The sequence below is a fragment of the Atractosteus spatula genome, chromosome 13 (assembly GCF_055471065.1).
Source record: "Atractosteus spatula isolate fAtrSpa1 chromosome 13, fAtrSpa1.hap1, whole genome shotgun sequence".
Lineage (NCBI taxonomy): Eukaryota > Metazoa > Chordata > Actinopteri > Semionotiformes > Lepisosteidae > Atractosteus > Atractosteus spatula.
This window is the reverse complement of record NC_142718.1, coordinates 210,284-231,501: the sequence shown is the minus strand read 5'-3', so window position 1 is coordinate 231,501 and position 21,218 is coordinate 210,284. Positions and strand designations below refer to the sequence as shown.

At 51.3% G+C, this 21,218-nt stretch overlaps 2 protein-coding genes across 3 annotated transcripts; one reads left to right on the top strand and one right to left on the bottom strand.

The window, feature by feature from the left end:
- Position 1: 1 nt before the first annotated feature.
- On the bottom strand, positions 2–7,967 carry ankrd54 (ankyrin repeat domain 54). Its single transcript, XM_088930921.1, has 8 exons — positions 4,209–7,967; positions 3,607–3,654; positions 2,891–2,989; positions 2,044–2,115; positions 1,909–1,956; positions 1,576–1,700; positions 1,185–1,292; positions 2–970 (listed from the first exon to the last, which is right to left on the bottom strand). Exons 1-8 carry the CDS (start codon positions 4,537–4,539, stop codon positions 896–898), a joined length of 906 nt encoding a protein of 301 aa, XP_088787047.1. The 5' UTR covers positions 4,540–7,967; the 3' UTR covers positions 2–895.
- A 65-nt stretch (positions 7,968–8,032) lies between these two features.
- LOC148821457 (4-galactosyl-N-acetylglucosaminide 3-alpha-L-fucosyltransferase 9-like) lies at positions 8,033–20,130 on the top strand. Of its 2 annotated transcripts, none has more exons than XM_088930884.1 (4): positions 8,033–8,975; positions 11,986–12,177; positions 16,846–17,061; positions 17,495–20,130. In XM_088930884.1, the coding sequence occupies exon 4, from the start codon at positions 17,503–17,505 to the stop codon at positions 18,571–18,573; it is 1,071 nt and encodes a 356-aa protein (XP_088787010.1). In that variant the 5' UTR covers positions 8,033–8,975; positions 11,986–12,177; positions 16,846–17,061; positions 17,495–17,502; the 3' UTR covers positions 18,574–20,130. The 2 variants fall into 2 exon arrangements, with proteins under 2 accessions (XP_088787010.1, XP_088787011.1); XM_088930885.1 differs by lacking the exon at positions 8,033–8,975 and adding an exon at positions 11,461–11,910.
- The last annotated feature ends 1,088 nt before the right edge of the window (positions 20,131–21,218 follow it).

The window sequence follows — 21,218 nt, the reverse complement described above, 5'->3', positions numbered from 1 at the left end:
CTGACACCAGCTGTGATTCTTTATTGTCACTCTGGCCCAGCGGAGAGCCTGGGTACATTACAACTACAACACAGCCTTCACAGACAGGTCTGCAGACCCCAGAGGCACACAGACGCAGTAGGAGTGGAGCTGCTGATCACAGGGGGCGCTACAGCACTTAACTGTGTCCTGCACAGATCCCCAGTCATGTTCCTGGAGAGCAGCGCTGCTCCTCTGCTTGTAGGGGGCTTCCTGATCCCCAGGAGACACTCTGATCAGTGTGTATTCCCCAGAGTGCTGCAGGAGTACCTCGCAGAGAGTGTGCAGGTGAGTGTGTGAGTGTGTAGGTACAGTGTGCAGGTGTGCGACCGTGCACATGCTGGTGAGAGTGTGCAGGTGTGAGTGTGTGTGTGAGTGTGCACGTGCTGGTGAAAGTATGCAGGTGTGTGCGAGCATGCACATGCAGGTGTGGGTTTGTGAGTGTGCATGTGCTGGTGTGCGCGTGCGAGCGTGCTTGTGCTGGTGTGAGTGTGCGAGCGTGCACGTGCTGGTGAGAGTGTGCTAGTGCGAGTGCGCACGTGCTGGAGTGAGTGTGCCAGTGCACACGTGCAAGTGCTGGTGTGAGTGTGCGAGCGTGCACTTGCTGGTGTGAGTATGCGAGCGCCCAAGTGCTGGTGTGAGTGTGCCAGTGCGCACGTGCTGGTGCGAGCGTGCACGTGCTGGTGTGAGTGTGCGAGCGTGCACGTGCTGGTGTGATTGTGCGAGCGCCCAAGTGCTGGTGTGAGTGTGCCAGTGCGCACGTGCTGGTGTGAGTGTGCATGTGCTGGTGTGGCCTCCCGAGGGCCTGAGGTCTCCCTGGAAGACAGTCCAGTCTCTCTCAGCACGGAGCAGCAGGGGGCGCTGCGTGCAAGATGATCTACCTCTCGCTCAGGCTCTGCATCTGTAGGCTGAGCGATGTGAAGCTGGCCAGCAGGTCCGTCACCTCGTCCACCTGCAGCACACAGAAAGACAGGGGCATCACAACCCCAGCACCCCTCCTTTCTCCACTGTAAGAACTGACCCTCATCCCCCCCACCGCACACAGCCCAGACACCCCCTCACCCCCCACCGCACACTGAGCCTGTCCTCTCTGGACAGCCAGGTCTGTCTGTGTCCAGTGTCTCTGGCCAGGCTGCGTCAGGGTGTCCAGGCCTGCCTGCTCTCACCTGTGCCTTGGTGCTGGTGTTCTGCAGCTGTGTACAGATGTGCTCCAGCCTCTGTCTCTGCTCATGCTGTCCCACACGGTTCAGGTACTCTCGCAACATCTGGATAATCTGCCACCCACACAGCGAGAGTCAGTCACTCACCTGGGTCTCTCATGTGCACGTGTGTCAGTGTCTAGGTGTGTGACTGTACAGGTGTGTCAGTGTCCAGGTATGAGTCAGTCTCCAGGTGTATTGGTGTCCAGGTGTGTGTTGGTGTCCAGGAGTGTCGGTGTCCAGGAGTGCGTCAGTGTCCAGGAGTGCGTCAGTGTTCAGGTGTGTGGGTGTCCAGGAGTGTGTCAGTGTCCAGGTGTACTGGTGTTCAGGTGTATCGGTGTCCAGGTGTGTCAGTTACCTGAGTGACCTCCCCGCGCAGCGTCTCCAGGCTGTGCGACTCCCCCTCCTGCAGGATGTTCAGTTTGGACTTGGCCAGGTGCAGTGGAGTCCTCCCAGCGCGGTCCAGTGCGTCCACACGGGCGCCTGAACACACCCAGCCCCACTGGTCAGCTCCCAGCAGCCCCGGGACTCGGAGAGTGCTCTCTCCCCCAGTGTCTCCCAGTCTGTCCCCCAGTCCCCTCTCCAGTCCCTCCCAGTCTCTCCCAGTCTCTCCACCAGTCTCCCCCAGTCCCTCCCAGTCTCTCCACCAGTCAGTCTCCCCCTCAGTCTCCCCCAGTCCCCAGCCTCTCACCTCCTCTCAGCAGTGTGGTGATCACAGGCACGTGGTTCGTACAGGCAGCTGCAGACAGACAGACCAGTTAGCCTCTCTCAGCTGTCAACCCTCCCCCCCCACCCTCGCCGGTGGTCCAATCCATCTCCCCCTCACCCAGGTGCAGTGGTGTGTTTCCCAGCCCGTCTCTCTGGTTGGGGTCAGCTCCGGAGCTCAGGAGCAGCTGCACTGTCGGGGGAGACAGAGAGGCAGCAGACGTTAGCGAATGGCCGGCTCCCACTCAGACCTCCCGCAGCGCCTCCCACTCAGACCTCCCGCTGCGCCTCCCCCCGACGCTCGGCCTGCGTCCCCGCGGTGAAAGGCGCTATACAGGCAGTGCAGGCCGCGCTGCTCTACGCTGCGGACAGCCCGCTAGGCGATACGAGCCAGAACCGGTACCGTACGTCCCTCTCCCAGCGGCGCGTTGCGCTGCGCTCTCCCGTGGCGCCTCAGGCGGCAGATCCCAGCTGTCCCCTCCTTTGCGCCTCCCGCTCAGACCCCCCGCAGCGCCTCCCGCTCAGACCTCCCGCTGTGCCTCCCCCTCACACCCCCCGCAGCGCCTCCCGCTCAGACCTCCCGCTCAGACCTCCCGCTGCGCCTCCCCCTCAGACCCCCCACTGCGCCTCCCGCTCAGACCTCCCGCTCAGACCTCCCGCTGCGCCTCCCGCTCAGACCTCCCGCTGCGCCTCCCCCTCAGACCCCCCGCAGCACCTCCCGCTCAGACCTCCCGCTCAGACCTCCCGCTGCGCCTCCCCCTCAGACCCCCCGCTGCGCCTCCCCCTCACACCTCCCGCTGCGCCTCCCCCTCACACCCCCCGCAGCGCCTCCCCCTCAGACCTCCCGCTGCGCCTCCCCCTCAGACCCCCCGCAGCGCCTCCCGCTCAGACCCCCCGCTGCGCCTCCCCCTCACACCCCCCGCAGCGCCTCCCCCTCAGACCTCCAGCTGTGCCTCCGCCTCGCTCACCGATGCTCTCGTTGCCGTTGCAGGAGGCGAAGTGCAGGGCGGTGCGGCCCTTGTCGTCCGCGGCGCAGGGGTCAGCGTCATCCTCCAGGAGGCGCCGCACTGCCGGCACACAGGCCCGCACGGAGAAAACATTACTACACACACACAGCGCTACACAACACACAACACAGATCTACACTGTACAGAAGACACAACACACCACACAACACAGAGCTCCACAACTTACAAGGAACTACACAACCACAACACAGCACACTGCTATACACACAAAACTACACTACACTGTAGACGGATACTAAGACTACAAAACAGCACACAGCACACAGGCCCGCATGGAGTAAACATTACAACACAGCACCCACACAGTACTACACAACACAGCACACAACACAGCACACAGCACACAGGCCCACATGGAGAAAACATTACAACACAGCAAACACACAGTACTACACGACACAGATCTACACTGTACACAACACACAACGCACCACACAACACAGAGCACTACTACTACATAGCACTACACAACCACAACACAGCACATTGCTATATACACAGTACTAGACAACCACAACACAGTGTACAGTGGTTTAGGTCAGGGGTCAAGGGACAAGGGGTGAGGCTGGGGTGGGGTACAGCGGTGAGGTCAGGGGTCAAGGGGTGAGGTTGGGGTGGGGTAGAGTGGTGAGGTCAGGGGTCAAGTGTGAGCTTACCTGTGTCAATGTCATTGCTATTGGCTGCCTCTCTCAGCCTCTTCCCAGCTGAACACAGAGAGAGAGAATCAGAGGACACAACCAACACTTCTGAATCCCCTGACACTAACACAACCGACACTCCTGAGACAACCTACACTCCTGAATCCCCTGACACTAACACAACCGACACTCCTGAGACAACCAACACTCCTGAATCCCCTGACTTTCACAACCGACAGCCCTGACACTAACACAACGGACAATACTGACACAACAGAACGACACTCCTGACACTCACACAACCAACACAAGCGACTCTCCTGACACAACTGACACTACACAAGCTCTGCTGGGCACCAGACATGACAGCGCTGACTCCACCAGCAGGGGGCGCTCTGCACTGTCCCGTAAGGTGACCAAGTGGGACACGACCCGTTACTCCGGGCTGGTCTCTCGGTCGCTAGAGACCCGGCTCACTCCTCCCTGGGCCTGAGAGCAGGGACTGACCCGCACGGCGGTCGGCCTGCGTCCCCGCGGGGAAAGGCGCTATACAGGCGGTGCGGGCCGCGCTGCTCTACGCTGCGGAGAGCCCGCTAGGCGATACGAGCCAGAACCGGTACCGTGCGTCTCTCTCCCCAGCGGCGCGGCGCGCTGCGCTCTCCCGTGGCGCCTCAGGCGGCAGACTCCCAGCTTCCCGGGCCGGCGGGGGCTGCAGGGCTCGGGCTCGGGCTCGGCCCGGTTCGGATCCCAGAGCACATGCAGGTACCGCAGTCCCGGGTCTGCGGCCGCACCGGCCGCGCCGAGCCGCACCCCGTCCCCCAGTCCGGCGAACCCGAACCCGGCCGCCTCCGCTCCGGACTCCCGATGCGGAGCCTCCGGCGGGACCACGTCCTCTCCATCCGAACTGGACCGCTCTTCGTCCGAAGCCACCACCGGGCTCCAGCCCTCCATTCCGAACCTTCTTGTACGTGTTGTATTGCAAACTCTTGGTTTATTTACAAAAAAACCGTGTCTGAAATCAGAACGCCATATCAGTCACTGCAAAGCATAACAAAACCACCAAGTTTGAAACTGCAACCCCTGAGTCCGCCATTTTGGCTCCGTACCCCTACTCTAACAGAACGTGGAGAACTCTATTGTGCAGAGCCAAGATGGCACCTGTTTCACCGCTGTGGCGCTGTTTCATGTACGCATGCGTGTGAGGATTGTTTCTATTCCCGGAAGTGACTTGATTGATTCCTGTGAAGACCAATCAGAGAACGCCATTTGCACCCGCTCCACTAATGAACACACTGGAGAGGTGGGACTTTATAATAATTGCTTACACTTATATAGCACTTTTCTGGACACCCCACTCAAAGCACTTTACTGGTAATTGGGATCCCCTCCACCACAGTAGCCATACTGCACCAGAACACTCAGCCCTCAGTGGGGAGGAGAGCAGAGTGATGAAGCCAGTTCAGAAAGGGGGATTATTAGGAGGCCATGCTTGATAAAGGCCAATGGGAAATTTGGCCAGGACACCAGGGTTACACCCCTACTCTTTTTGAGAAACACCCTGGGATTTTTAATGACCACAGAGAGTCAGGACCTCAGTTTTACATCTCATCTGAAGGACAGCACCTGTTTACAGTATACTGTCCCCGTCACTATACTGGGGCATTAGGACCCACACAGACCGCAGGTGAGCACCCCCTGCTGGCCCCACTATCACCTCTTCCAGCAGCAACCGTAGTTTTTCCCAGGAGGTCTCCCATCCAGGTCCTGGCCAGGCTCACACCTGCTGAACTTCAGTAGGCTACCAGTGGTGAGTTGCAGGGTGATATGGCTGCTGGGTTAAGCTGATGAGGCCAGTACAAGTAATTATCTCCGTGAATTTAGCGCCCCTTAAAAACGATGAAACCCCCTGTTTCGTTAGTGCTGCGTTTGTACTGTTTTCGGTCCCGAGATACAGCGCCTTGTGTTTTCCGGTGATCACGTGACCATGCACGGCGACCTTGACCTCCAGTGACCCCGTCTGCCGAGCTCATGCGTGCTACTGGTGCGAGAGGAACAGTCTGCAATTGTGTTCCTCTGTTTGCCCAGGTGGAGGGCGGCGCTGGATTTTGCATGTAATACCAGTATCTTATGTTCGTTTGTGTGAACAGGAAGATTACATTTCTCTCTAATATCATACCCTTATCAGACGAGCTGCGATTGTAGCCTGAAAAAGCGAACTTTAGCAAACAATCGTATATTCTAACAAAGCGGCTTTAACAGGCACGTCTTAATACTTCACAGCGGTGTCCTGTTTTAAAAATCAGAAGCGATCAGTTTCTCACTGTCTCCTTCTTCAATAAACACGCGCACCAAGGGCCTTGTAAAGATTCGACCCGTCAGTCGAGCCACGTGTTCAAAAAGGCTTGAATTTGCAACTTTACGAACAACAAGACCCCTGTTGCTCTTTTTGTGCAAAGCACACTCGTCAACGTGAAAGAGAACCAGGATGTTTTTAAGTGGCACAGTGTACAAGGTTGACACGGATAAGATATGAGATCACTTTATTGACAATATAACATTTCTTGTAACAGGAATTTCAATATACGATTGTTTGCTCAAGTTCGCTTTATCAGGCTACACCCGCAGCTCTTCTGATAATATGGAAGCCCGGTTCCGCCAGGGAGTAAAAAAAAACGCGCTATGGTATCTCGCAATTGCGACTTTGTATCTCAGAATTACGACTTCGAAATGCCCACATTTCATTGTCTGTCCTTTTGTTATTGTAACGGATTCGGGTTCAAGGGCTTGTGCCCTCGCCGCTCCCACCCTAGTTCGTGCCTCACTGCATGGGCTCGAACCCAGGTCTTACCAGCTGAGCTAAAGAAGATCATTTGTTTGCTTTAGCTAATTAATCCCACGAGCTCAGCCAGCTGTGTCTGGAGAGAAGCCAGGGTATCGGCTTCAACAACATGGCTGGGCAACTTGTTCCCACCTCCCACCACCCTCTGTGCACGTACAGTGTGTAAAGTAGAGCCTCCTGTCCTGGCTGGAGGACCTCATCCAGCTGTGTCTGGAGAGAATATGTTCCCCTCTCCCACCCCCCTCTGTGTACAGTAGAGCCTCCTGTCCTGACTGGAGGACCTCATCCAGCTGTGTCTGGAAAGAATATGTTCCCCTCTCCCACCCCCCTCTGTGTACAGTAGAGCCTCCTGTCCTGACTGGAGGAGCTCATCCAGCTGTGTCTAGAGAGAAGCCAGGGTATCGGCTTCAACAACATGGCTGGGCAACTTGTTCCCACCTCCCACCACCCTCTGTGTGCAGTAGAGCCTCCTGTCCTAGCTGCAGGAGCTCATCCAGCTGTGTCTGGAGAGATGCCAGGGTATCGGCTGCACCTACGTGGCTGAGCAGCTTGTTCCCCCCTCCCACCCCTCTCTGTGTACAGTAGAGCCACCTGCTCTCAGATTTTCCTGCTCTTCCTCCAGTTGTTACTTGTGCCCGCTGTATCGGTGTCTGTTTGTTCATTTTGAGAAATCGTGGGACCCAGTTCCTCCAGCCTGCCCGTCTCGGCTCGCTGCTCTCTTTACACTCGGCTTGTACACGATGTTCCCAATGCACACTGGACAGCTCTAAAGGCAGCACCTCCGGAGCTCAGTTGCAGGGTTTCATGTTCCGCCCTGATATTCTCTGTGCCTTTAGCGAGTGTGCTCTGCTTCTGGCTGCTGATGCCGGTGTCTTCGGTACCAGCGGGGCGGGGTCACTCCAGGGTTAACAGGTTTAAAGCCCCGGGCCGTCTTGTCGGGACTCTGCTGCTGATCCATAGGCTGTGGGCTGCTGCCCACCGCGAGGTGGCGCACACTGCTGCCACTCTCCACTCGCTGTCTCGCGTTCTCGTCTCCAACAACTGATGCTGTGGTGTGTTACTTGGGGAAACGCGCAAGTAAGGATTTCCCTGGGCTCCGGTCGGCATGACGATAAACACGAAGCCTGAAATGTCTGTCTGACCTGAGTGTCGTGTTTCAGCCACCCAGCCACGCGGCACCAGCCCCCACGTCCCGGGAAGGAGGGCCAGTTGTGGTGGGCTTCTCTGTGCGTCCCTCGGACTGAGGCTCCCCAAACCGTAACGAGCTCAGCAGAAAGACGAGAGATGAGCTCAGACCACCAGGCAGAGTCCCATTTCTCTCTTTGAGAATATTCAGATTTGAAGTAAATACTCTTACATTCATATTGTTGAAATAACTACGTGCAGTAATTTAATATTCTACAGTAATGTCCATTTCGTTGATTAAAGAAGTCTGTCAGTATATGTACGAGTTTATACATATACTTTATATATGTATATGTTCGAGTTCATGCTGCTCCGCTTGTATATCGCATGAGCAATAGAAGATGTTCATCACGCTTATAAGAAGATGTCTCGTTTGGTGTCTGACAGCGCCAGGCAGGCTTGAAACTCACCTTTAGCAGTCACGTCACACGCCCACTTTTACAGCCCGCGTTCGCACAGACACGCCGGTGGAACAGGTCAGACAGACGCTCCTCTCCCTCAGGGGACTGGAGTCTGAGCAGAGTCTCTCCAGCCCGGACACGTCGCAGAGGCGAGCCGGATCCTGGCTGTGCGGTTGGCCGGGGGTGTCGGTCTACAGGGCTCGACAGAGAAACGCTGGGTTGCGTTGTGAACAGCAGCTCTCTGCACAGAGGGTGGCGGGAGGGTGGAACAAGCTGTGCAGACACGGCTCCTGCGGGAAACAGCTGGATGTTCACGAGTGGGAATAACCGCCGCACGAGCAACCTTTCCCGCGCGCTGGAGCTGCAGACTCGGCGCGGGTCACTCCTCGAGCGCACACGCACCAGACCTGGAGTCGATTACGCGCCAGCTCCGCAGTTATTAACGGGCGATTGAAAACGCTGCGCTGCAAACATGTTCACCTGAACAGTGAAGGTAAATCAGCTCTGGGCATCTCCGCCTCCCACCAGCGAGTGTGGGACTGGGGCGGGACCCAGCCGGAACCCCCACTGCGCGCGCCAGGGCTCTCCACGCACGGAGCCACCGCGAGGACACACCTGCGAGCCAGGTGCCGAGCCTCGAGCACGACTATCAGTGACATCACCTGGTCCGCGCGAGCGCTGCTCCCCCGGGTCATAAACGCCTTCGTCCTCGTCCCCGGATCCCGAAATCTTGCGCCGCTCCTCGGCTTTGCGCGTCGGGCGTTTCCGTGGGACACGAGCAGGCTGTTCTGGCAGAATCAGTCCACAGCTCGGGACCGAGGGAGCCGGCAGGAAGGGAACCGGGCCGAGACTTTGAGAACACGGCCGAGCCGCTCCCGCGTCGAGCCAGGAGAGGGACCAGAGGACGAGCAGGAGACTCGCTCTGCGATCACCTGTCGCGGGGAGAAAGGGAGGATAACCAGGTGAGTAGCGTGTACAGAAGTGAGCGTTGTCACCCCCGAGAGCCTCTGTACAGAGGTGAGCGTTGTCACCCCCGAGAGCCTCTGTACAGAAGTGAGCGTTGTCACCCCCGAGAGCTGCTGTACAGAGGTGAGCGTTGTCACCCCCGAGAGCCTCTGTACAGAGGTGAGCGTTGTCACCCCCGAGAGCTGCTGTACAGAGGTGAGCGTTGTCACCCCCGAGAGCTGCTGTACAGAGGTGAGCGTTGTCACCCCCGAGAGCTGCTGTACAGAGGTGAGCGTTGTCACCCCCAAGAGCTGCTGTACAGAGGTGAGCGTTGTCACCCCCGAGAGCTGCTGTACAGAGGTGAGCGTTGTCACCCCCGAGAGCCTCTGTACAGAGGTGAGCGTTGTCACCCCCGAGAACTGCTGTACAGAGGTGAGCGTTGTCACCCCCGAGAGCCTCTGTACAGAGGTGAGCGTTGTCACCCCCGAGAGCTGCTGTACAGAGGTGAGCGTTGTCACCCCCAAGAGCTGCTGTACAGAGGTGAGCGTTGTCACCCCCGAGAGCTGCTGTACAGAGGTGAGCGTTGTCACCCCCGAGAGCCTCTGTACAGAGGTGAGCGTTGTCACCCCCGAGAACTGCTGTACAGAGGTGAGCGTTGTCACCCCCGAGAGCCTCTGTACAGAGGTGAGCGTTGTCACCCCCGAGAGCTGCTGTACAGAGGTGAGCGTTGTCACCCCCGAGAGCCTCTGTACAGAGGTGAGCGTTGTCACCCCCGAGAGCTCTGGCATCCATGTACAGAGCTGTGTGTTGGGGTTCGTGTACAGAGCTGTGTGTTGGGGTTCGTGTACAGAGCTGTGTGCTGGGGCTCATGTACGGAGCTGTGTGTTGGGGCTCCCGTACGGAGCTGTGTGTTGGCGTTCGTGTACAGAGCTGTGTGTTGGCGTTCGTGTACAGAGCTGTGTGTTGGGGTTCGTGTACGGAGCTGTGTGTTGGCGTTCGTGTACGGAGCTGTGTGTTGGGGCTCCTGTACAGAGCTGTGTGTTGGGGTTCGTGTACAGAGCTGTGTGTTGGCGTTCATGTACAGAGCTGTGAGTTGGGGTTCGTGTACGGAGCTGTGTGTTGGCATTCGTGTACGGAGCTGTGTGTTGGCGTTCATGTACAGAGCTGTGTGTTGGGGCTCCTGTACAGAGCTGTGTGTTGGGGTTCGTGTACGGAGCTGTGTGTTGGGGCTCCTGTACAGAGCTGTGTGTTGGGGCTCCTGTACAGAGCTGTGAGTTGGGGTTCGTGTACGGAGCTGTGTGTTGGCGTTCGTGTACGGAGCTGTGTGTTGGGGCTCCTGTACGGAGCTGTGTGTTGGGGTTCGTGTACAGAGCTGTGTGTTGGCGTTCGTGTACAGAGCTGTGTGTTGGGGTTCGTGTACAGAGCTGTGTGTTGGCGTTCGTGTACAGAGCTGTGTGTTGGCGTTCATGTACAGAGCTGTGTGTTGGGGTTCGTGTACAGAGCTGTGTGTTGGCGTTCGTGTACAGAGCTGTGTGTTGGCGTTCATGTACAGAGCTGTGAGTTGGGGTTCGTGTACGGAGCTGTGTGTTGGCGTTCGTGTACGGAGCTGTGTGTTGGCGTTCATGTACAGAGCTGTGTGTTGGGGCTCCTGTACAGAGCTGTGTGTTGGGGTTCGTGTACGGAGCTGTGTGTTGGGGTTCGTGTACAGAGCTGTGTGTTGGGGCTCCTGTACAGAGCTGTGTGTTGGGGCTCCTGTACAGAGCTGTGAGTTGGGGTTCGTGTACGGAGCTGTGTGTTGGCATTCGTGTACAGAGCTGTGTGTTGGGGCTTCTGTACAGAGCTGTGTGTTGGGGCTCCTGTACAGAGCTGTGTGTTGGCGTTCATGTACAGAGCTGTGTGTTGGGGCTCCTGTACAGAGCTGTGTGTTGGCGTTCATGTACAGAGCTGTGTGTTGGGGCTCCTGTACAGAGCTGTGTGTTGGGGTTCGTGTACGGAGCTGTGTGTTGGCGTTCGTGTACAGAGCTGTGTGTTGGGGCTCCTGTACAGAGCTGTGTGTTGGGGTTCGTGTACGGAGCTGTGTGTTGGCGTTCGTGTACAGAGCTGTGTGTTGGGGCTTCTGTACAGAGCTGTGTGTTGGGGTTTTAGCTCCCCGACGCCCCGCAGAGAGGTTTAGGAGATACTTTCTGCCTGCAGCCATCCGAGCACTGAAGAGCTCTCCAGCATGAAGACTCTGTTATCTTGGGCTTTTAGGAGGAGGAGTACTTCACGCTGCCGTGGGGATTGGGCGGGGGTCTCCCGAAGGCGTACTTCTGGCTCTCCAGCATGTACTGAGTTATATGTCTGTTTTGATATCATTGGCAAGTCTGTGTAGCTTTTTTTCATCTTTTATACCTATGAATTGTGTGGGCAGGTTAATTAAAAAAGTGTATTTAATCTCATCATACGGTATATGCATCACGTATACATGTATGAAGACACTGCGCACACAGTATAACAGGAAATTCTGGTCAAGCAGAAAGAAGCTGCTCAATTTCCAGCTGGTTCTGGTTTTCAGAGACCGGTCGTGACTTCCTGGGGGACCGGGCAGGGCGGCTGTGATGGTGATCTAGAGTACAGGCCCTCCCTAGGGTCTGACACGAGCGCGGAACAGGGCGTCTCTCTCCATGACCCATAGAAAGGTTCCACCAGCGTCCATTGTTGTATTGTTACGTTGGCCCCCAGGGCCCCTGAGGGCCTCCTGACGGTCGACAATCTTGCTTTCCCACCGACAGCAGACTCCTGCAGGTGCGTGTGACAACTCCCAGACCAGTCTAACGAGCTGAACAAGCAGCAGCTGTACTGGAGTTCACAAAGCCTACAATCTCGTCATGTTGTGAAGGTGGTGTACTTTGAGACTTTGAGAGAGTTCATCGCTTACGAATAATTCCCGGTTTCAGAGAGTAGGCGTTCAAGGTAACCGAACAAGTGAAGGTCAACAGTTTTCTTCTCTTTTCCGCTTGGGATAACCCTCCACTTGTTCCTTTGCAGCCTGCGCATGCTGATGCAGCTCCCCACCCGAGCTCTTCGAGGTCAGCTGTGCGTCTGAAAGAAGATAAGTCACCTGGCAGCTCACGTCTAGCGGAGGGTGTGGAAGTAGCAAAAACAAGGGCGAGATACGACACAGGGACCCTGAGCTTGAAGACGCTGCCTTTCTGTCAGTCCTGCACGTTTACTATTATTGTGAGTTTCCTTGGACATGAATTCGTCTGGGCAGCGTTGCTGCCTTGTAGCGCTGGGGCCCTGGGTTCGAGTCTGCATCTGGGGTGCTGTCTGTGTGGAGTTTGCATGTTCTCCCCGTGTTTGTATGGGTTTTCCTTCCTCCCACAGGCCAGAGACTTGCTGGTGGGGTAACTGGCTTTTGGGAGACCTGGCCCTGGTGTGTCTGTGTGTGTCCTGTCCAGGGGTACCCCACCTTGCGCCGGTGGCTTGCTGGGATAGACTGCAGCTCCCCTGCAGCCCTGAACTGGATGAGCCGTTAGAAAACAGAGGGATGAAGCTGGGTGTACACGAGCTGAGACACCTTCTCTCTGGAGACTGGCTGCCACAGTCCAGCCCCGTTCTCCAGACCCAGCTGCAGTAGCAGTTTGCATGTCTCCACTTTAACCAGCAGCCGTGCGTCGAGCCGCTGCCGAGCGAACTGGCAGCGCCTGTGATTATCGGCAGCTGCTCGTTGAGTCCAGACGTCTGTCCAGACCAACATGGCCACCCCACTGCCCCCTCATAGGCAATACCTGCCTGTACAGCAAACCGCTGCGAACTTAATGATGTTTTTATCATGACAGTAGCCTTCCAAGGCTCTCATGAATTCTTACAATCCCCCTTCCTCCCAGACATCAGAGGACAGACTTCATAAAGTGCTGACATTGTTGCAAATCAGGTACGTTACCTCAGGTGTCTTTGAGAGCAAGGACTGAATGAAGCGGATAGTAAAAATCCAGTGGCCCAATTACAGATGCAGCCATTCAAAACAAGCGGGCGATACCGCATTATTTTGTGATGCGCTTTATGCAGTCTACCGCGAGTTACCGTAAATTCTCCTATAGTACCGCAAGTAAAATAATAGTATCCGGAATTTCCGCAAGGTGGAGCTGATAAAGCTCAACCTCTCATGTTTGAGCTGTCGCCATCAGAGTCTTTAACGAAGATATTACCAATAGTATTAATAATGAATGACCTTGGACAAGCTGTAAACTCAAAGTATTGCCCTGGTCCACATTCTTTTTCTCATTGACCGTCTTTGTAAAAGTAACACCACAGCATTTCGCAATCACGCATTTGTTTCCAATCCTGCAAAGTAGACTCCTCAAAGCGCTTTACAGGATAAAAACAATAACAACAATACTGTTAGGCTGGGCAAACGATTTTTTTTAAAGAAATACAAAATGAGATATAATGATGTGTTCCGGCTTAGACATTAACGAAGAGCATAACGCGTGTACTGTATACACTGCAAGTACAACCCCCCTCTCTGCAGGAGTGCTGGCTGTGACGAATTGAACCGGTTTCACAGGTATTTTCAAAGTAGAAGGGGGCGAGATTTCCAGCGAAAGACACCTCCCCCCCTCCAAAACCCAGTAAGTACAGTACTTACTAGTTAAAGGCTAGGCTCCTCAATGAAATCGCTTTAACATGCTAATGCGTTGGTGTAACAGTCCGGGCATGGCAAGCTTCTAATTTCAACCCGACTACGGCGAAAGGAACCCTTCTTTCATTGGAAGACAATGAACATATTCTAGCCCTAAATGAATTAATAGCAAACATGGTTTACATAAAAGACATTTTTCCAAGAAAGTTTAGCCTTTGTCACTAATGACGCCAGCGGAGAGAGAGAACAGGGGATGGATGTTGGTTTTGCCTAAGGGGCGGGCTATGGAGCGAGCGCCTTCTTTTTACTTTTGTAGCCAAAGGGGCTTGCAGGTCAGATTCCCTGCCCCCTGCGGAAAGACAGACACGTTTTCACAGTTTAGAAGCCGCTCTTCAGACGCAGGCGAGCGAGCAGCCCCTAGATTAAACATCAACTTTATTTAAACTCCAACGAAAGTATTAATGTTTTTTTTAATCAAATTCTAAAAGTATGCTTGTTGACTCCGGTATCACGTTAGTTAAAGACTTCGATGCTTAAAATGTTTAGGGAGAAATGGAATATTGGTGTGTATGTTTTCTTTAAAGTACCGAGACCAGCCATATACTGTATGTTTATGTTCCAAAATTAATATCGTTTATGGCCTTCACACGCGTTACAGTATGCTCCTATTCTTTTTATGCTCAGGCACTAAGATTTCCCTTCAGTGGTAAAATTCCATATAAATATTCAATACTAAAACGGGCAGAGAGATAGACAGAGAGAGAGAGAGACACCAAGGGGTGCGGAACCAGGGAACTCTTTACATGGAAAACGGGCGATCTCCCCAGACTGTCCGCCCATTTCACTGTTACCTGGATACCTCTTGGGGATATCCTCTATATACTCTTGGGGGGAATGTCCTTTTGGGGGATATTCTAACAAGAAGTGATTATAAGACGATCTGTCAAAGTGCAATGAAATACAATATGCTGGACAGTATGCTTCTCAAAGCGCTTTACAGGATAACAACAATAACAACAACAATTTTACAAGTTCTGGGAGGAAAAATATGATCAATATTAATAATAATAATAAACTTTATTTTATATAGCGCCTTTAAAGGTGGCTCCTCAAAGCGCTTTACAGGATAACAACCGATGAAACAACATTGGTTGGGGGTTGAAAATACCTGTGAAACCGGTTTGTTCACAATGTACTGTAGACACAGAGTGTTACACCAACGCATTAGCATGTTAAAGCGATTCCATTGAGGAGCCCGGCACGATAATTGTTTTGTTCCTTGATACAGTATCTGATCTGCAAGGCCATTTGAAACAAAACAAAAACTAAAAATAAGATACAATCTACAGACATTCACAACATAAACATATCTTAAAACATTTACATATATTGTTAAATTATTACTTTAGATATATACTTTAGGTTACTGAAACAGCCATCTTTAACCATTCTGAGTCGCTGCAGGTAGAGACACGTTCGAAAAAAAGTCCATCCCAGCTACAATACATTATTTTTAATATTTTTGTGGTAAGAGGGAGCAAAACATCAGTATTTACTGCTAGTAATTAGTGTACGATCTATAGTTGAAATCTGAGCCTAAATAAAAAGAAAAATAATTTTCAGAGAGCAATTACGCTGTGTTTATGTAGAATAAATGATTAGGTTTATGAGCAATCTAATTACTTATTCGTTTAAAACGCTATATAAAATAAAGTTTATTATTAATTTGCTGGACAGAGTGGTGAACATTATTATGCATAAGACAAAGATAACGATTTACGTTAAAAGACATTTAATTAAACACGGGTTTGTGATTTAAATGGGAATGGGGGTGACGGGAATCTAAATAATCTCTTAATCTAAATAAAAATAAAATAAAAAAACAGGTTTCGATAGTTAATAACCACTTTTTATGCACGAAACACAGGTGATTTTTCTTCCTCCTGATCAGTTTAGAAATCTGTGTATGCTGTAAGGTTTTTACTTCTTAATTAAACTTTAAAAATACACGTTTCGAATAGAAAGAAATCCTCTTCCTGGTACAGTATGTATAGCAGACCAACACGTATTTTTTCTCCAATCAGAGGGGTGTCAGCCAATCACCATTCTGAAGCCCTACCATAATCTCTGGTATAGGGAGACCCCACAATTCTGTCCCATAGTTTAGATAGATGATAGATACTTTTATTGATCCCGTGAGGGAAATAAACTAAATCATTTTCATTTTAGGAAATTATTAAACGCTCGGTTAAAAGCAAAGGAGATTGTCTGTTATAGTGGACATAAAAACAAGAGTTTGCTCCGGCGTTATTGGAAACCCAAATTTAACAAAAAATCGCTGGCATTATATCCTAGAAGACACAGACCGGCGCCAGACCGGGAGAATGCCCGCAGCATAAAAGAAAATGCCTGATGAACTAGGGATTGGACAGTTTCCAAGTGCCTGTACAATCGATGGAAATGTTCAAATAAATGTGCAAAAGAAATAAACAAAATAATCATTTATTTCTTTATCATATTGGCTAGCTAATGTCCTCTCTTTACTAGTTAGTGGCTGTGTTTTTGCGTTGGGTAGCAACGGATGACTGTTCTCAGGCGGAAGATGTAAACAGCTTAATTTTCGTGTTAAATAATTTTTTTAAATTAAAATTCATTCTATACAGCAATCGCATATTTGGGTACCGTTTCATAAAACTTTCATGCTTAAAATGTTTAGGGAGAAATGGAAGACTGGTGTGTATTTTTTCTTTAAACTACCAAGACCAGCCATATACAGTACAGTTTACATACAGTAATGTTTATGTTCCTAAATTAATATCGTTTATGACCTTCAGATGCGTTATGCTCCTCTTCTTTGTATGCTCAGCTACTAAAATTTCCCTTTAGTGGTAAAATTCCATATAAATATTCATGATAAGTGGATTAAAACGTGCACAGTAAAGAGATTAAATGATTAAATCTTTTCACTACCGACCAATGCACCACGAGTGCCCCTGTCGGTCATTTTGGCCAGCCAATCACTTACCGCGGTGCCCTGCGGTGGCTTGTGGGTAGTTTACCGTACCGCGGGTTTGTACCGCGCATTTTGAATGGCTGCATCTGTACATGCATCAATTAGCACCAGTGATTAAGGGCCCAGCGGCCCAGCTGGAACTAGAACCAGCAGACAGGAGTCCTTCTGGACCAATATTGAGAACCCCTGCAATGATACCAGAGTTTCTCACAATTTCCTAAAGACCTCCACCGATCTCTCCTCCTCCCAGACTTCACACAGCTCCTGGCTGAGCCCTGTGTAGGGCCCCGTGTGTCCAGCCTGGGCCGGGACAGTCCTGGGGACAGACGCAGTGTGCTTCTGTGTGGACCAGCACAGGGGCCCAGCTCTGCAGAATCTCTCTCTCGGGAGCCACTGAGCCGTCTGATCCGCAAGGAGGCAGAAACCATCACGTCCCACCCCTGCTGCAGGTCTGCTCGGCGCTGAGGTGAGGCAGTACATTCTCATATTCCCTCCTGTGTGAAACCAGTTTCCCCAGTGGACCCCCAACCTGGCAGGTTTCATTACGCAATATCCCTGAGGCACAACAGATTGCTCAGATGTCTTTTAATATCTGAAAATAAAGGAGAATGATTACATGAGAAAGCTTTTCAAGTTTAAAATGTTGAGACACATATTTCAGTCAGAACTGTTAAAAATGGACATCTGATTCTTCAGGATTCAGATCATTTCACCTTGTTGTAAATCTTGATGGGTTTTTCCAAGCGCATTAGAATTAATTTACTTGCAGTGACAGTTTCAGAACCACCGTTACTGCCCACAATGTAGCAGGATAGTTTAGCTCAGTATAGGCCACAGGGCCAGGAATCTCCAAAGACACGTAATGTCCTCATTTAGTCTCCTTCTTCCTTCTTCAACAGGACAGACCATGTCATCCGTCTCTGCTCTCGGAGGTGTACGCACCATTTTGATCAGCACCCTCTTCCTGGGCTGTGTTGTAATTTTTATACTCCTGTATATAAAACCGTCTCGTAGCTGGTTCTCTCATCACACTGCCTCATCACCCTTAGAGAAAACCCTCGTCTCTTCTGACACAGACGCAAATGTCACTGTGGTTCTAGTCTGGCTCTGGCCATTTGGAGAAACCTTTTCTTTAGAGTCCTGTAGCTCCACTTTCCACATCGAGGGATGCCGATTAACAGCGGACAGGAACCTCTACAACATTGCGGATGCAGTTCTTCTCCACCACAGAGACATCAAAGAGAATCTGTCCAACCTGCCTCCTGCACACAGGCCCCCCTTCCAGAAGTGGGTCTGGATGAACTTGGAGTCACCAGCCAACTCACCAAAAATACCCGGTCTCTCAAAACTCTTCAACCTGACCTTAAATTACCGACGGGACTCTGACATCGACGTTCCTTATGTGTCCCTCATTTACAGAAGGGAACTTCCGAAATTTGAACTGCCAAAGAAGGACAAGCTGGTCTGCTGGATCGTTAGCAACTGGAGTCCTGGTCACGCCAGGTCACAGTACTACAATGAGCTGCACAAACACATTGAAATCCAAACCTATGGTAAAGCATTTGGGAAATACATCAGCGGTGAGAACCTTCTGCCCACTATAGCCAGCTGTAAGTTTTACCTCTCCTTTGAAAACTCAGCCTACCAAGACTACATCACAGAAAAGCTGTACAATCCTCTGTCAGTGGGCTCAGTTCCGATTGTCCTGGGACCCTCCAGAGGAAACTACGAGAGCTACGTCCCTGCAGGTGCCTTTATTCATGTGGACGATTTCCCTTCAGCAAAAGAGCTGGCTGACTATCTACAGGTGCTAGACAAGAGTGAGGAGAAGTACCTGCAGTACTTCTCCTGGCATGAGCACTTCACTGTGAAGACACCTGACTTCTGGTTAGAACATGCCTGTCTTACCTGTGATTACGTTAAAAGACACAGGGAGTACCAGACTGTTCCTGATCTTGAGAAATGGTTTTGGGGTTAAAATTCCACATTGAGATCACAGCTCTTCTGTCTCATGAGAGTTTCAGTTTCTCTGATTTGAGGGCTGCTGCTCTTGTCAAGGTCTTAGAGGGCTATAAACAGAAATGAATAATTATTGAGTGACTGAACAGTTCTGTAACCCACTCAGTATGCGTTTGCTGTTCACACAGTACCTCCCACGAGTAACAGGAAAGCTAAGTCAAGGTTGCTGTAAGTAATTCGGATTTGCAATGAAAAGATTCTTATGAAGAAAATAATGTCACCTTTCATTTCTGGGTATTTCTGTGCGTATATGTTGTACAACCTTGGAATAATAGTGTTTTTTGTGTTCAATCTCCCATTTCAGGTGAGCATTAGTATTGGAACAAATGAACTTAAAGAACATTAAACTGGTATAAAACTACATCTTCGGCTCCTCGGCCCGTTGACATCGCCGAACCCTTGGTCTGTTCTGTTGAGATGCTTTGCTCAGCCTCGACTGCAGCCATTTTCAGAGGCTGTTTGTTTTGGGGAGTTTCTGACTTTGGTCTGAGTCTCAGATCAGATTTCTGACTGCTATCGAATCTCATCTGAATCTCTCAAGCATATTCCCTACAAAATCAAGAATTCAGTGTCGTAAATGTATTCTGAGATATATCATTCCGAACATTAGAAAGTGATTCTGCTGGTAGTCAAGTTCCCATTGAACTGTAAGTTCTCCTGCTGTTAACCCATCTTCCAGCACATGACCTCGTTCACCTAACACATTCTTAACATTCAATGCATTGCACATTTCTGCTAAAAACTAAATCAAGCAATGAATTTTACCAAAGGTTTTCTTGATTCCTTGAATCTTTGTAAAAATAACTTTGTAACTTGCAGATCGTTAAAAAAACGAGAATCTGAGAGAGGTTCATATTCTAGATGAATTCTTAAACGATCACCTAATGATACCTAATCAGCCCTCTATCTGTCCAAACCTTAGTATCATTTTAATGTTGGTTTAAAGTCTGGGTCTGCTTTAATTTCCCTTAAATCTGTTGAATCTTGTTTTATCTGCTTCCTTGCTTGTCTTTTATCTGCAGGAGAATCGGGATCTGTGGGGTTTTCTGCTCACCATCTTCACTCTCTGCGTCATTTGGGTGTTTTGTATGTGAGCATCATCAGTATTTTTGGGTGGCAGAGTCAGAGTCGGGGTCTTCGGGCCCTCCCGACCTGCAGTCCCTGCTCTTTCTGAGTCTCCCTGGCGCCGCGGCGCACCTCTCCCCGACGGCACCGCGAGGCTGCGGACGGCCAGGGGGGGCGCTGTGGCCCCTCTCTACTTCTGCACCGGTGCTGGGGGTGCCTCCGCAGGGACTCGAACCTGAGACCACAGAGAGGGGCGCTGCGGGAGAGCGCTGTGGATAGTAGCTGTCTCGTCACTTGACACTCACTCTACATCTACTGTGTCTCGTTTGTGTTTCACCTGGCTGGACCTACTCTTCCCTGTGTACTTACACTTCAAGCAGAACTGTGTATACTGTGGAAGTCCCTTGTAAAAAGGAAATCCGCTAAGCCAATAAAACACCTTTTTTATCTGATCTTTTGTGATTTATTTTCACACTCAGTCTGGAAACACAAACATCGGTTTTAAATAGACTCTCCTGGGGCGTCTGTCTCTGCCTTTGTGTTTGTTTCACGTGAGACAAGGGCTTTCACACAGTATTTGAATCAGAGACTGCCACTGTTAAAAGAGTCTAAGTGTAAATCTATAAAAGCATGAAGCAATTCTTCTTCTAAGAGCATCGTTAAGGGGAGAAGATGTAAATGCAGCAACATTACTCAAATGTCAAAGCTACAAACCGCTTCCTCATGCCAGACAGTAGCACAGTCTTCACTTTCAACACAGAGTATCCCTCCTGTCTGATATCGTGCTCAGTTGTTTCAAAATGCACATATATGGTGTGCACCCTGCAATTCTTTTTAAATGAGCATCTCTCTTCTAGACCACCTGCACCACGAGTGCTGGTAAGATGTTCATTTGAAAGCAAAGGCAAATCTCATGTTGAAAAGCAGAGAGAAGAAACGCGAAGTTTCAGCGTGGAATTAACCTTTACTGTCAGGCAGTAAGACTGCTCCACAGCCAAGCTGCAGTCACCTTCAGCACCCACCTAGTGGTCTGTGTTAAGTGGTCAGGTTACACAGACAGACAGTTTTCTTCCTCCTCCATCATCTTCCTCCTTCAGTCACTCTCCTGCCCAACACCTGATCCTCCACTGCAGTGTGTTACTGATGTTCCCTTCAGACTCCTGCCCAACACCTGATCCTCCACTGCAGTGTGTTACTGATGTTCCCTTCAGACTCCTGCCCAACACCTGATCCTCCACTGCAGTGTGTTACTGATGTTCCCTTCAGACTCCTGCCCAACACCTGATCCTCCACTGCAGTGTGTTACTGATGTTCCCTTCAGTCACTCTCCTGCCCAACACCTGATCCTCCACTGCAGTGTGTTACTGATGTTCCCTTCACTCTCCTGCCCAACACCTGATCCTCCACTGCAGTGTGTTACTGATGTTCCCTTCAGTCACTCTCCTGCCCAACACCTGATCCTCCACTGCAGTGTGTTACTGATGTTCCCTTCAGTCACTCTCCTGCCCAACACCTGATCCTCCACTGATGTTCCCTTCA